Source organism: Cnephaeus nilssonii (assembly GCF_951640355.1).
Source record: "Cnephaeus nilssonii genome assembly, chromosome: 5".
In the NCBI taxonomy this organism is placed as follows: Eukaryota; Metazoa; Chordata; class Mammalia; order Chiroptera; family Vespertilionidae; genus Cnephaeus; species Cnephaeus nilssonii.
The window spans coordinates 55615566-55631844 of NC_137076.1; the positions used below are offsets into that span (position 1 = coordinate 55615566).

The 16279-nt window shown below is 42.7% G+C and overlaps 1 protein-coding gene across 1 annotated transcript in view; it reads right to left on the reverse strand.

Annotated features, from left to right (window-relative positions):
* ARHGAP10 (Rho GTPase activating protein 10) overlaps window positions 1-16279 on the reverse strand; it is a 265531-nt gene that overhangs the window by 187262 nt on the left and 61990 nt on the right. The window contains exons 2-3 of the mRNA XM_079771261.1: window positions 156-251; window positions 21-82 (exon numbers count right to left, since the gene is read on the reverse strand). Of these exons, the coding sequence (XP_079627387.1) occupies window positions 21-82; window positions 156-251 (158 nt within the window). The remainder of the gene's footprint in view (window positions 1-20; window positions 83-155; window positions 252-16279) is intronic.

Below are 16279 nucleotides of genomic sequence, written 5' to 3' on the forward strand. Positions count from 1 at the left end.
ATTTACATCCCACAACTCACCATGATTTCCCTCTGTTCTTCCAGGTTCTTCAAAAAGTTAGAAAATTCACGCAAGGAAGCATCTGTCAAGAGAAAGGAATCGTTATTTGGCGGACAAAGCAAAGGAGAGCAAACCAAACCCTGCCCTTCACGTACCTATGCAGCGTTCATCATCAGTCTCCGCATCGCCAATAAACTCAAATTTAAAGTCTCTGAGCGAGTGAGCAAACTTCCGCTGGGCTGCCGAAAGACCTAGGAAGAAAGATTTAATCATGACATGGGTCCTCGTTTTATGTCAAGGCTTAGAAGATATTTATTCCTCCTAAGGTCAAGAGAGCTAGAGAGCTCTCCTCCAATCAATCTGCGAAGAGGCACAACCCAACTGCTTTGCCAAGGGGCCCATCATCCCTGGTGCTCTCTCCTGCGGCTTCTGTCTTCCACTCTACATTCTGGCAGAGAGCAGGTGCTGGAGAAATGTTTATTCCACCTCCCAGTCTCTTCTTCCTCAGAGATCCGACTGCTTCACCCAGTTCCCTAAAACACTTTTCCTTTCTCTGCTTACTCAGGTCAGAGCTTGCCCGATTCAAAAGTGAGGACCGTGAACACACAGCCCTGATAGTATCTCCCAGGGCTCCAAGAGATCCGGCTGGCTACCAAGGTTTCAAACATAAGTGTCTGAAGTAAAGATTGGTAGTTACAAAATAGTTGGGGATATAAAGTACAGAATAGGAAATACAGTCAATAATCTATATATATAAAAGCTAAGCAACTGGAACGGCGAATGACCAGAACAACCGGAAGGACTGGTCACCATGACGCGCACTGCGGCGGCCAACCAGCCCAATCAGAGCCCCGATCTTCCCCCCCAACCTCCCGCAGCACCCCCTACCCTGTTAGGCGGCCCCTCCTCCTGGTTGGCCTCGCCCCTGATCGCCTCCCCCACCCCAATCGGGGGCGGGGCCAGCGGCCAACATCCCACAGCCCCCCCCCACTGGCCCAGCCCCAATTGGCCCCCATTGGGGCAGGCCTGCCAGACCCTACCTGTGCACGAATTGGTGCACCAGGCCTCTAGTATTATAATAACTATGTATGGTGCCAGGTGGGTACTGGGAATATCAGGGTGAACACTTGGTAAAGTATATGGTTGTCTAACCACTATGCTGCACACCTGAAACTAATACAAAATAATCTATATATATAAAAGCCTAAGCAACCATCACAACTGAACGGACGACCGAACAGGCTGCATGGGGTGACTAGGCCAGCAGGGGGGTTAGTGAGGGGTGACCAAATGACCGAGCAGCAGGCTGCGTGGGGCGACTAGGCCGGCAGGGGGGTTAGTGAGGGGCGACCAAATGACCGAGCAGCAGGCTGCGTCGGGTGACCAGGCTGGCAGGGGGGTTAGTGAGGGGCGACCAAAGGACTGAACAGCAGGCTGTATGGGGCAACCAGGCCCAATGAGGGGCAGTTGGGGGCAACCAGGCCTGTGTGGGCGGGGGACAGTGAGGGGCGACCAGGCCAGCGGGGGGGGGGGGCGGGGCAGTTGGGAGCAACCAGGCCAGCATGGGGGGCAGTAAGAGGCGACCAGGTCGGCAGGGTGGGGCAGTTAGGGGTGACCAGGCTGGCGGGGGGGCAGTTGGGGGTGACTAGGCCAGCAGGGGAGGCAGTTGGGGGTGACCAGGCCAGCAAGGGGGGGGGCAGTTAGGGGCAATCAGGCAGGCAGGCATGCAGTTAAGAGCCAGTGGTCCCAGATTGTGAGAGGGATGTCTGACTGCCGGTTTAGGCCCGAACCCTGGACATCCCCCGAGGGGTCCCGGATTAGAGAGGGTGCAGGCTGGGCTGAGTGGATACCCCCTCCCCCGTGCATGAATTTCGTGCACCAGGCCTCTAATATTGAATATAAATTGCAATTGAAAAATTTAGAAATACACACACACACACACACACACACACACACACACACACACACAAGGGTCTCAAAAGCTTAATGTCAGCCAACCAGATGCCCTTAACTGATTGTCAAACTCCAGGCCGAGAACCCAGAAGATGATGAGTTTTCATAGAAAACAGCAACAGGGAGGTAACTAAGGCCAAGCTTAAATGTTGGAAAGAATTCATTCTGCAAAAGACCTTAGAGGTCCTCATTTTTTCTTACTGGAGATTAACAGAAAATAGTGGAAAACCTACTTCTAATCTAGGCTAATATTTATTTTATGGGCCACATGCCATGCTAGGTAATATTTTTTTTTCTATCTCATTCAATACTCTTGAAAGATAAATAAAGATGATCTCCATTTTACAATGCAGAGTTAAAGCTCAGAGATGTTAAGTTATTTGCACAAAGTTGCACAGCTACTGCAACAGCAAAGGCTGAATTCTACTCCAGGGCCGTGTGTCCAAAACCCAGGCCCTGGCCACGGTACAATCCTACCTCTGGTCTAAAGCACTTTCTAAGAAGCTGCTCACTGACGCCTGCACTCCTTATGCCTCTGGTCTCAGTACAATGAGTACTGACAGACCGTGTTCAAATAAAACTTCATGTTAAGCAAATTTAAAAAGTTGAAAAAATAAAATGCAATCCATTACTGCTGGTCGGAATGCCTTCTTGCAACAAATAAATATAGACAAGAAAAGCGAATAATGCAAAACACCAAGCGCAGTTTTTAATAAGATGGTAGGACAGTAAAAGCAAGTGTTCTTTTTAATGTTCTTCATTGTACTATACCTAACAAACAAGGAGTGAATGTTCACCAGCTCTTTCAGCTGTTGTCATAGTTTTTGTTTTGTTTTGTTTTTTAATGTTTCCTAACAGACTATGCCTTAGAGCAGTTTTAGGTTACCAGCAAAACTGGGCAGAAAGTACAGATTTTTCTTTGACCCATGGCCCCTGCAGATACACAGCCTCCTTCATCATCAACATCCCCCACTGTCATGATGTTTGAAACTTCATTCTTCCTCTAATTCATGTTTCTCTTGCCATTCTCAAATTCTTTTTCCTCTTCAAAATAAAAACTTTTTTTTAAAACAACATTGAAAAAGACTTTGATGTTAAAGGGAAAAACTTTACAACTTTTAGAAGAGGCTATAGGATTGCAATTCCTTACCCTTGGAGTAGGAAAGAAAAGCACAACTACAACGTAAAACGCGATGGATTGCAAGCATGGTCACAGCTCTTACCCCTGCCTGCAGGCACTTCTCTTTTCAAGGAAGTGGCAGGGTCTATGTCCCCACCCCTTGAATACCAGCAGGGCTTGTGGCCAACAGAACGTGGTGAGTGTGACATCTGCTCTTTTGGAGCCTCCACCTCAAGAAGCTTTGTACGCCTTTGCCCGATTGCATGTGAACAAGTCCAAGCTAACCTGCCGGCTGATGAAAGACTTGTGGCTCAGTCACCCCGTTATCACCCCAGCAGTCAGACAGCCAACCAGCAGAAGCAGAGCTTCCCTGCACAGGCAGGAGGCAGGCAGTCACTGCCTGGTCAGCTGAGTCCCAACTGAAATAAAGTTGTTTCAGCCACTAGGTCTTGGGGTGATCTGTCACAAAGCAATGGATAACTAATATAAAAAGATTATTAAAATTCGTCTCTGTTTAAGTTTTAAATATTTGAAAAACATAAAAAAGGGAAGATAAGCACAGAGAAGGTATAAAAAACTGCTACATAATGAGGTAAGGCAGAACCCCAAGAAAAAAAATGGGAAAAAAAACTTGAATCAGTCTTTCAGAAAAATAAGTGAAAGAAATCCATATGGCCTATAACTACATGAAAAGGTGCTCAAACTCATTAGTGAGATTAAAAGTGAAAATTAAAACCTCAAGATACCTGGACACACCCGTCAGACTGGCAAAAATTACTAAGTCTGGCAACCTCCAGGGTTGGTGTAATCCTGTACATGGAGCAATAGAAAGCCTCACACACCGCTAGTGAGAGTAAAGATCGGTGTATTTACTTTGGAAGGAGTTGGGCATTTTCTAGTAAATTTGGTGACATCTTACAACCCAGAAGTTGTTCTCCTAGGTAAATTACAACAGACCTAATTACAATAACAGCCAAACACTGGGCGGGGGGGGGGGGGGGGAGGAGAGAGAACAAATACTGATCAACAGAACAAATAACTAAGTTACAGTGTATTCATATACTATAGAGTAAAAACTAACTAAAAACACACAGATCAACACAAAGGAACCTCAATTTGGAGAGAAAGAAGCACGACACAGAAGAATACACATACCATGGATCTTTTATGTAAAATTCAAAACAAGCTACACTAGAGTACATGTTTGGGTTGCAAATATAGGTCAATAAATCACAGACTAGCAAGGGAATCCTGATCTCAAAAGTCACACAATGTTTATTTTACCACTGGGAGCCAGGGAGAGCACAACGCAGTCCGAAAGCTACGAGGGCCTTACAGTATTTTAGGTCATAACTGGTGGTGGGTCTGTGGATGTGCGCTTTGTCATTCTTCTTTAAAACATACATTTGTTTCATATACTTCTGTATTTTTGCCATAATTTTCACAATCACAATATAAAACTTTTAAAACCATAAGAAAGTAAAGTCTCGCTATTTTAAGCCATTCAAAAATAACTCAGTTTCTATTGTAATCTAGACAAACATACAATTATTCTCTAAGCTCTAACCACTCTGGCCTGCTCTTGGCTCACACTTGCCGAACTCTGAGAGTCCTTAAACGTGGGTTCCCTCCACCTGAAGTGCTCCTTCCCCACCCCCACTGTCACCTGGCAGGTCCTCTCAACAAGGATGGCTCAGCGAAGAATCCCCCTCCTCTCACCATCCTCTCTAAAATAATGTCCCCCCTCTGCCCAAGGTCCCTCTCTAGTCCTTTGTCCTTTTATTTCCTTCATAGCACTTATTACCTAAAATTACCTCATTTAGCCAATATTTATACTCATGGTCATCTATTTTCCACTCTAGAATATCATGTCCCTGAAGTAGCAACTGATAGTCTTCTGCTTCCTTATGTCCCTGAAACAGGGACCACAACAGGATTTTTCTGTTTTAATTTATATCTGGCACCTATTTCCAAATATTAATAAAGTGGGCTTATTATCATTAAAATAACTTTGTATTATTCTATTTTGCTAATGTGTGCTCTGCCAGTACTCAACAGGGGTATGAAGCTGGTTCCATTTATGTTTATACTAGAGGCCCAGTGCACAAATTCGTGCATGGGTGGGGTCCCTCTACCTAGCTGACGATCGGGCTGATTGGGGCCTGCTGGGGGGAGGGACCACAGGATGTTGGCTGGCTGTGGGAGCGCACTGACCAACAGGAGGCAGCTCCTTTGTTGAACACCTGCCTCCCGGTGGTCATTGCACGTCATAGCGACTGGTCAACCAGTTGATTGGTCGACTGGTCGTAAGGGTCACTTAGGCTTTTATATATATAGATATCTATGTGTACTTATATGTTTATATTTACTTATATACATTTTATGCATGTATATATTAGCAGTAATACACACACACACATATATAATCATCAATGCTGGTATAAATTATATTTTCCCTCTGGAGCTATTTCCTTTGACTATTTTATCCAAAATACCTAGTCAGGATACTTTAAATACCATGTTTCATATAATCAGGATAGGATGCCCTTCAGAAAGTTAAAACTTAAATACATCAATTTTCCAACATGTACTTCATAGTTCCTAATTTTGTAAGTTGAAATGTTTATGATAGCAGGTTAAATTTGAGTTCATCTGCACAGTTATTATATTTCTTTTATGTAAATAGCATGTTCTTGTCTAACCTCTGCATTATTATAATCACATCAATTTATTTTAGAATATAGCATTTTCCTCACTCAGTTTTCCTCTTTGTTGACTTCCTTCTGGTGTTATTAGAACTTATTGTGTAAATTTTTGTTTAAAAATTTGACCATACCAAACTCCATTCCTTTTAAAAATCACAGATTTATTACCTTTCTGTTACCTGGTACATTTTAAATTTACTTCTCCTCCCATGCAGTTTATACTTTTGTTGATATCTTCTGCCTTTCTAAACATAATATAGAATCATAAGACAGCTTACTAGATTTAGTACAGTTCTATGAAATAAGCACAATGATGCTTAGTACAAAGGATAATGTTTTTTCTTTCCACTATAATTACACATGAAACTCAACCAGTTAGAGTTCACTAGTTACAAAGACTGGAAAAGATAGTGAGGGGGCCCCCTAGACAGAATTATCTTTACTGAGTGCTTACTCTATGCTAATTGACTTAAATATCATTTACTCTTTATAATCAGCCTGCAGGGTAATTGCTGGTGCCACCTTATCGTAAGTAGGTTCAGAGGTAGATTAGTGACTTCATCAAGGTCACACACTTCTTTAGACTGCTGGTAGTAAGCTCTAAAGGCACAGACTCAACTCGTTTTCTCAAGCTTCCACTAACGTCCTTTCTACGACATCATTCCAGCTTTCAAGAGATTTAACATTTTCCCCAAATACTTTGCCCAGATCTCAACTAGTTATCTGAAAGGCTCAAATGCAGAATTCTAACCAAATGGAAAACTCATATGCGTGGGCCTCCATGCCCCCATCCTCTAATTCCCGAGTTCTCCGAAGCAACCTGCTCTTTGAAACACCTTCAAGGCGGACATGACGCCAGCCGGTGGACAAGGCCAAGCCTGAGTTGAGCACAAAAAGCTCAACTAACGTAAAAGATTTAATGTGATTTGCGCTATTCAAATGAACTGGCCACTTCGGAGTCTCCCACACTGGAATTTTTAGGCCCTCGATCCGTCAACAAATAGGAGGAAAAAAAAAAACACAAGCAAGGCCTTCCCAGGGACAGGAGCAGTGTGAGAGGTGAGGAATTATATGGGAGACCTGCCGAGTTTGAGATGGAGGACACTACATGAAAAGATTCAAGCACAGCTTTCAGCCAGATTTGGAGAGCCTCCGGACGCTAGCAGAGCCGCCTCGGATCACCCTTGATGATTTTTACCCATGGAAATCATTTCTGGTAGCGTAGCCACCTATTAAAAGAGTTTTCAGTTAAGACCAGGAACTATCGCACACGTACAGGCACTTGGGGGTGAACAGAATACCTCTCCTCTCAGGTTGCTCCACTTGCGCTGAACTTCTAGGCAGCCCCCTGGGGGTGTTGGCCTCTGAGGTGACAAGCCTGGCCTGTCATCTCCTGCAACTTCCCACCCCATCAACCATGGCACTAACTAACGGGGACACAAGAGGATGCGGCAGGTTCTTTCATTCTGGGCATAAACAGGAAAAAATGAAACCAGCAAATAAATAAGCCTTTCTCACTCCTTAAATTTAAAATACAGGATTCTTCACAAACCATACTGGATTCTAAAAGCTTTTTCTCAAACAGGCATATTGCACCTGGAAGCGTACATTCCTTTGCATGTAGAGACCCAAATAACTAGATTATCAGCTATGCAAAAGCTCTGCCAAGGAACCTCTGCCACCGTTCTGCACATCAAAACATGCACCAGAATTCTTCCATGCTTTATTTAGAGAAAGGTAGGGTACGGACTCTAAGAACTTAACATCCTTCACGCCAGATTCGTGCCAAGGAAATAATGCTGATGTTAATCCAAGGAACTTGGAAGGGAAACAAAATTCCTCTGGGACTGCAGACTGGCTCATATTTGGCCTCATGTTTTCCAGATTTACAAACCCGGCAGCTGTGCTTTACACAAGAACAGCATTGTGGCCTCTCTGAACACACAAAAAAAAGAAAGTAAATAACTTACATTGTAGATTTTTAAAAGCTGTGCTAACATCTCACCAGCCTAAGATGCACTCACTGCTGGGCTAGTCGAGGCCTGAAGGGCAAATCACAGGCTGTTTGTTCTAGGAGCAGCTCATGGCCCTCAAGGTCTCTGGAACTGTTAGGTTAAGGCAAGCAGGTCAAACTTTCGGCCCATAGGCTGCATGCCTCATTTATTTGGCCTGTGTTAGCCTTTGAGCTTGGGTTAAGGCATTCCTGGCCCTACTTCTCCAAATACAGCCCAACCAAGGTGCCTGTGAAGTGAGTTCTTCTTAATCACAGAATAAGCACTGTCTAATGTCACAAGAACTATTTGAATGGATGAATTTATGGGGTAAAAGGAATATAAGTTCAATCCACAAAGACCCTCACACCCAAAGCAAATGCATAAACCTGGATGGATTTCGGGCCCAATATGGCACATAACCAACACCCATATCCTGTTTTCCAAAGTAGTCAATTAATTAAAAAGACCCCTTCAGAAGTGAGTGCCCTGCAGGGAATCCCACGGGCAGGTCCACTCTAGAGAACACCACCCAACCTTCAGTCCACCTTATGTAGACGTCAAGTGCACTGTACACACTCAGCAAGGGAGGAATCTGCTCGGGCTAGATTCTGTGTACAGAGAGAACCTGCCACAACAGGCTGGCAGACGAGAAAGGCATGCTGGCGATCACCTGGCCCCGAGGCTTTCAAACTGTCTTTGGCCACAGATCCCTTTGTTCAAAGAAAATCTTATTTACAGTGAGAACAGAAAATACAGCTAACTCTTACATATTAATTTCCTATTATTGCTGTGACGAATTTCCATAAGCTTAGTGGCTTAAAACAACACAAATTTATTATCTTACAGTTCTGGAGGTCAGAAGTCGACACTGGGTCTCACAGGGCTGTGTTGCTTCTGGAGGCTCCAGGGGAGAATCCATGTCCTGGCCTTTTCCAGCTTCTGCCCAGGGCCATTTGGATATTTATAACATCACTCACAGGCCATACAAAGTGATCAACTTAAAAATTAGCCTGCTATATTTGGTCAAACTCACCCCTAATGCCTTGGCAGGGCCAGACCAAATGGGCCGAACGTTCCCCACCTCTGTTCTAAAGGATGCCCCAATCCCTTGGCCCATAGCCTCAGCTACCAATCGAATCACTCTGACCTCTGCTTCTGACATCACTTCTCTTTCTCTGACTCCTTTAAGGACCATTGGTATTGCAATGGGCCCAGCATGATGACCCTAGCGAACCTCAGCAACTCAAGGACCTTAATTTAATCCCATCAGCAAAATCCCTTTTGCCATGCAAAATAACCTATTCACAGGTTCAGGGAATTAGAAAGGGACATCTCTGGAGGGCCATTATTCTAACTACCAAACCTTAAAATGTCAGGTGTATTTACATTTATTGATTCATTTAAGTATCACAACTCTTATTATTATGCCCACTTTACAGAGGAGAAAATGGAGACACACAAAGCGGTTAAGCAATTTTCCCAAGATCATACAACTAGTTAGTAGTACAACCAAGAGATCATCAAAGCTGCTCAGGTAGAGGTAGGATGAAGAACTCCACCAAATTGGTCCCTGCCTCCCACAGAGTGGTCCGCAATGAGACTGCCCCCTGCAGATCCCAACCTGAAAACCCGTGATAGAGGCTCTCACCTTCACTTTACAGCTGGGATATAAAAGCACAACTTTGGATAACTAGCTCAATGTCACACACCCAGTTCAAGGAGCGCTCTAACTAGAATCCAGGTTTTAGCATAGAATCCTAGTTTTAGTATAATCTTGGGAGGCACAGGAGGACAGTAACAGGTGCACCTGTAAGTGAGGAACACATGGTCCAGCAGTTGGACAGCATGTCCCAGAGAATGGCTGCATAGGACACAAGGGGACGTGTGTGTGTGTGTGTGTGTGTATGTGTGTGTGTGTGTGTGTGTGTGTGTGTGTGTGTGTGTTGGGGCGGGGGCGTAAAGGGAAGTGCTTATGTATGGAAAAGTATATATCCAGGCCAACACACTCCCAACCTGTACCTTCTCTAATTACACTTCATAGAAAACATGAATGGCTGATAGGCTGACAAACATTCTAGTTGACAAGACTGCATGCTAAAAATTAGGCTGGCTTGACGTCCAGGGAAGTGCCTAAATCTGAATGTCAAAAACTGGTGGTCCTACAGACTTACTTATTTAGCCATCCTTTTCATTAAAATTTTAATTTCAATCTCTCAAACCCTCTGGTTACCATTGGTCCCACTATTCCCTATTGTCACTGGCCTCACTTAGAATATCTTCCTGACCTCTGGAAGCATTTGGATATCAAGTCCTGGCCTCAAGAAACTGTAGCAGGGAATGTAATCATAGAGACAATTTAGTCATAGATCCCATTTTACAGATGAGAAATCAAAGGGACAATAAACTAGAGGCAGTGTGGTTTGTCACAAGGAAAAAGGCTCTATAACCCTGCAGACCTAGGTTCTGATACTGGCTCTGCCATATCTCAGGTGTGTAGCTTTGGGCAAGATACACACAGTTTGCACTGAAATTCCCACCTACAAACTGAAAATAATAAGAATATCATGTCTAACATGTGACCTCTCACATTCCCTTCTCAAGCAAACTGCTTGACCCAGAGTCCCCACTTTCTGAGCTGGTGGGGTGTAGCACACACCCTACTCAAAGTTCATTATGGCTGAATGAATAAGAATAGGCAGCTGACCCAAGAACAGCCCCCACAGGCCAGCAGAGACACAGACACAATGTAGAGAGAGAGAGAAAGAGATGACTTAAAGGCCACACAATATTAAACAATTGTTTTTACAGATCTGGGATTTAAGCTCAATGACAAAACATAATATTATTCACACATTTTGCTACTGAATATAGTAACTTGACAAACAAAGTGGTTTCCAAAATGTCTTCAAGAAAGGGAGAGAAAAAGAAAAAGAAAACCACATACAGAGATAATGCCCAAACAAGCTACCTTATTAACCAGAGTGCATGCCTCAGGCCCAAAATAAATATTAGTACGGATTTTAGATGTCAGGTGTTATTCTGGCTTACTACACATGAGCTTTTCCATTGTTATGGCATAATGAGAAACTTAGTTGACCAACAAAATCAAGAGTCACTATATAACTACCCCATTTCTCTCAAATGCTTCAATATTTATTCTCTTTAAAACAAAAATATTTATTCTCTTTTAAGTAATATAATACTCACTCAAAGGAGGGGCTAAAGCCTTCCCTTTTGTGCCCAAGTTAAACCAGGGTCACAGAGTTAAGAGAAATGCCACCAGAAATGACCAATGACTTGCATTTACCCATCATGCATCAGAGCCCAGTGTGCACTATAAAATTCTAACAGGACGGGACTGCTGCCCTAGGAGTTCATGACCTCCACCCATGAGAGACAACTATCACATACTACATAGGAACTGAGGGGTCCAGATTACAAACTACATAGGAGTTCATGGAAGACAAAACACACACACAAACATTAAAATCATCAGGAAAGCATGGCATGGAATGGGGGGGGGGGGGGGCGGGCTTGAACAGGATCTAAAAGGTCTGTTTGTTTTAAGTCACCGTAAACTATAGAGGAGACAGTCAATGTACTAGGAACAAAATGAGGGACTCCTTTAGATGGGAATGAGAAGGACAGTTGATCCTTGAACATGGGGGTTAGGGATGCGAACCCCTCCCTTCATGCAATCGAAAACTCACATGTAACTATTGACTCCCCAAAAACTTAACTACTAATAACCTACTGTTGAGCAGAAGCCTTACCAATAACAGAGTCAATTAACACATATTTTATATGTTATATGTATTTTTATAGTAAAGTAAACAAGAGAAAAGAAAATGTTATTAAGAAAATCCTAAGAGAAAATACATTTACAGTACTGTACATTTTATTGATCGCCCAGTTCAAACCCTACATTCAAGGGTCAACTGCACTATATGACCTATATGCATTAGGGCCTAAAGAATGCAAGGAACAAAGACTCAAACAAAGAGAATACAATCGCAAAGAGCCTAGAAAACAACGTGAACTGTCTTTACAGCCAACCCCAGGATCTTCTCTCCTGACCTCTGCCATTAACACAATTTGGTTCTCTCTGAGTTTACTTTTCTCTCTTGCGATTGCTTTTTTTTTTTTCTTCCACTTCGTATCAACTCTTACTGTTGGAACTGCTGCTCACTTGGAGGGTTTGCTGCTATGCCATTGCCTGGTAGGGCCCTTTCATCATCTTTACATTAGTTTATGATGTTCTTTCAACGTCAACCGCTGCTTTTCCCTTATTTCCCAAAATAAAATTTTCTAGAGAATCAAACTGGCTCAGCTCATTTTTTCCCACAGAAGGCCATGAGAAAAATAGTTGTCCCACCCCAATCAAATCAGCCAGTCTGGGGAGAGGACAGAGATTCCTGAGTGCTTTCTCCTCAGCAGTGGCTGGGAGCAGAGCCGCTTTCCCTGATTTGGGCTGTGAAGTATGAGGTCAGCAGATGCCATGAGTGACAACTCTGGTACAAGGCCAGCGAGTACAAAAAAACATCCCTTCAAGGCCAAAATTATTTCTGAAGACTTTACTATGCTAACACACAAAATTCCATAAACCCTAAAGGCAGAAACCAGTCCTTCTAAATACTTACAGCAGACAGGGCCTGAGTCCATTTTCACATAATGAACTATGTATAAAGTTCATAAAAAAATTTAAACACTCATCAATGACTACAAAAATTCTTTCAAATCCAGTGCTTCCAAATGGTTTAGGTGTGTGCAACAACCATCTGATATTCATTTAGCACTTCTTATGTGCTGGTCACTGCTCCTAGAAATACTTTGCATGTATTAGATCATTTAAGCTTCATCGAACCCAATTAGGAAAGCATCTTTTACAGCATGTTACAAACAAACACAGGAAGATACAGATAGGTCACATTATGTGATCTTGACCTGGAGCAAGCTTTCAGTCTAAACCATCAGACTATGAAGGCCGCACCATACAAAACAAAAACTGCACAGGACACAAAGACTCTCTCCTTGCAATGCCCTAATAAAATGGATGTAAATAATCAAAATGCCTTGCTCATGTTGAAATGTTAGAGAAAAGGTCAGGAATAAAAATTTTTTAAAAAGTGTTGTAGACAGTCCCTGGGGAAGGAAAGTTTCCCAGGAAGAATGGCAGGATACCAGAATGCTACACTGAGGAACACACAGCCAAAAGGAAGAAGGAAACAGAGCAAACTTGGAAAAGTGGCTGTTAGAAAAATAGTGTGTGGGCTGGGTGTTGAGGTCTGCTTCTTGATTTCATGCTTCTTCAAGGGCAAGGGAAATTTTTATCAAGACCCCAGACAGCACAATCAACACAACCCAAGCATCTTGGGCAGACTGACAAACTCTGGACCTTCTGAAAACTATTCACATTCCAGGAGGGAGGAGGTGTTACACAAGTAAGACACATGATCGATTTGTAAAAATCACTGAAAGCATGAGGAAGATATTTAAGTGCACATAAAACCGTTTAGAATGCAAGTTCCCCAATGGTTCTTTGTTCTTTAAATTTTTCGGTATTTTCTAAAGTCTTCATTCAGCATAAATTATGATCAAAATATTAAAGCCAAAACAAACAAACAAATTAATGATACCCAATTATAAGTACAGGCATAGGTGTAAGATAATGTGGGTATAAAGGTTTGTTTTATGTGGCAACCTGAGCTGGTTAAATTTGATTTCTGGTGTGTCTGTGAGGCGCTTCCAGGAGAGATTAACATCTCAATTGGTAGACTGGCCAAAGCAGTTGGCCTTCCCTAATACGGGTGGGTACCATCCAACCCGCTGAAGACCGGAACAGAACAAAAAGACAAGAAATTTTAACTTCCTTTCTTGCTGCCTGTTTGAGCTTAGAGATTGGGTCTTCTCCTGCCCTTGAATGAGGACGTACACAATGGGCGCTCCTGTATTCATTCTGAAATTTTTGAATGACCTTATAAAATGTTCCATCTTGCAAAAGAAAGTTCTATCACTGAATAGCATCACCATTCGTATTCTTTGTGTACTTCACAGCCATTAGATACGTCTCACAGTATTTCCCCCTGTAGCACAGCACAGTGACTGAGAGTATGGGCTCTGGTGTCAGACTTGGGCTCACACAGTAGTGTCACCAGCAACCAGCTGGGTGACCCTCCCTGAGCAGGGGACAACCTACCTGTCTGAGCTCTGGTTTCTTCCCTGACAATTTGGGAAATAATATTGGATTTTATATAGCAAATTGCAGTAAAGGAAAATAATGAATCAAAGATTACTAAGTTCTCCTGTCTGGGTGACAGAAAATGGCAGAACCATGAAAAAGAAAAAAGGAAGTCAAGAGAGGAAGCCAATGTAAGGCGAGGAAACAACTGCATTTTAGGTATTCCAGAAAGTAGCATATTAGCTAAATAGAAATTCTGAAAAGCCGCTGCAGATAGCAGTCAAGACCACAGGCTTGAACTGTCTATCTGCAGAGAAGTGAGTAAAGAGAAATAAGGAGTGTTTTTTTTAGAAGAAAAAAGTATAGAAATTCTAGAGATGAAAAAAGTGAAGTAAACTACAAAGGTGATTCACAAATGGAGAAAGGGGCAGGGAAGGCCAGAGGGAGAAAAGACCCAGAAAAGGCAGGCAAATGGGGGATAGGAGGAGTGCAGCTTCAGAGAAGACACCAAGAATGCTCAAAAGTGCCAAATGCTTTGTGAAGCCGTCAGATTTTGGCAAGACGTAGTCCTGTGACAAGTCATCCTGATTCCTCCCTTTCACTTAACCCCCTACATCCACTCCCCACCCAAAATATCCCGTGGACCTGCTCACTTTTCTGTCTCCACTGTTAGCCCCACCACCATCTCCTGACTGGCCATTCTGCTTCCACTCACCCCCTATGGGTCCAATTTCCATACAGGAGCAAGAGTTAACTGAAAATAGCCCTGGCCGGGTAGCTCAGTTGGTTACAGCGTTGTCCTGATATGCCAAGGTTGCGGGTTCAATCCCAGGTCAGGCACATATAGGAGTCAAACAATGGGTGTGTGAATGAGTGGAGCAATGGGTCATTGATTCTTTTTCTTCCTCCCTCCCTCTCTTCCTCTCTGTCAAATCAATTTTTTAAAAATTAATTGAAAATATAAATTGGATCTCCTTACTGCCCAGCTGAAATCCTTCAACATCATTCTGTTGTATTTAGGCTAAAATCCAAACTCCACACCAAATCTCTAAAAACCCCTACATGATTCTGTGTGGCTCTCCAGCCTCATTCATTCACTCCCTAAACTCACTGAATTCCAGCTGTTATCAGTCTCCCTTCTATTCCTGGAAGAAAAGAACAAGGCCAAATTGCTTTCCTTCCTTGATGTCTTTGTACATGCCCTGCCTTCTACCTGGAATGCTCTTCTCCCACCTCCTCGGAAACAAGTTCAACCTGTATTAGAAATTCCGCTCAAGCTACAGAGGGGTCATCTGATGGCTTTTAGAAAGAGGGCTCCAGGCATTAGCCGTATACTACACAGCAGGATGCATGTAGCTGTACTACATCCTAACTTCAACGGGGTTTTTTTGTTTGTTGGTTTTGGTTAATCCTCACCTGAGAATATTTTTTCCCTTGATCTTTAGAGAGAGTAGAAGAGAAGAAGGGAGGGAGGGAAGGAGGGGGAAACACTGGTGGCCTCCTGACTGGCTGAGTATGGAACCTGCAACCCAGATACGTGCTCTTGACCAGGAATCAAATCTGCGACCCTTCTGTGCAAGGGCCAGTACTCTAATCACTGAGCCGCACCAGCCAGGGCTCAACTGGTTTTTATTCCAAATACCTAACTGAAAAGGCCACACTAAGATGTGTAAGAATTAGTCGCCTATATATTGGTCAAAGATCTACATGCTTCTGGGGCATATTTTCCAGTTAAAGTTTTTAATATGTTATTCTAGGTTTAATTACATAATTGATTCCCCTTACCCACTAATAACATCCAGACTCCATTTCAAAGGATGTAAGCAATGGGTACATGGAAATTCAATACTGTAATTGTTCAACTTTTTTCAAAATTATTTTTTTTTATACTTTCTAATCCTTAATTTTTAAATTTCCTTTTCAACAAGAATTTCTATGGCATAAACCACGATTAATGTATTGTATTTTCTCTATCAGCTCCAAGTTTGATATATAATTTTGTTTTAAGTATTTTCCCTCTTACTTTTGTGGCCTCTATTTTGGATTATGATTTTGAATTCTGTATATTTTGAGTCAGATTTTTCCTATTATTTTGAAGAAGTTTCTTCTGTCACTTGCATACTTAAAAAGCACCCACTCTTTTGCATCCCTAAACATTTTGCAAATATTCAGGTCAAATTTCTTTTTAACTATCCTAAATTTGATTTTTTTTTTAAAGACTTAATGCTGGCATGTCTGCATTATTCTGTTCCTTTGTCTATCTTTTGTGCCACATTTTGAACCATGGTCTCATGTCACACTTTTCATTACCTAATGCAGTCAACAATTA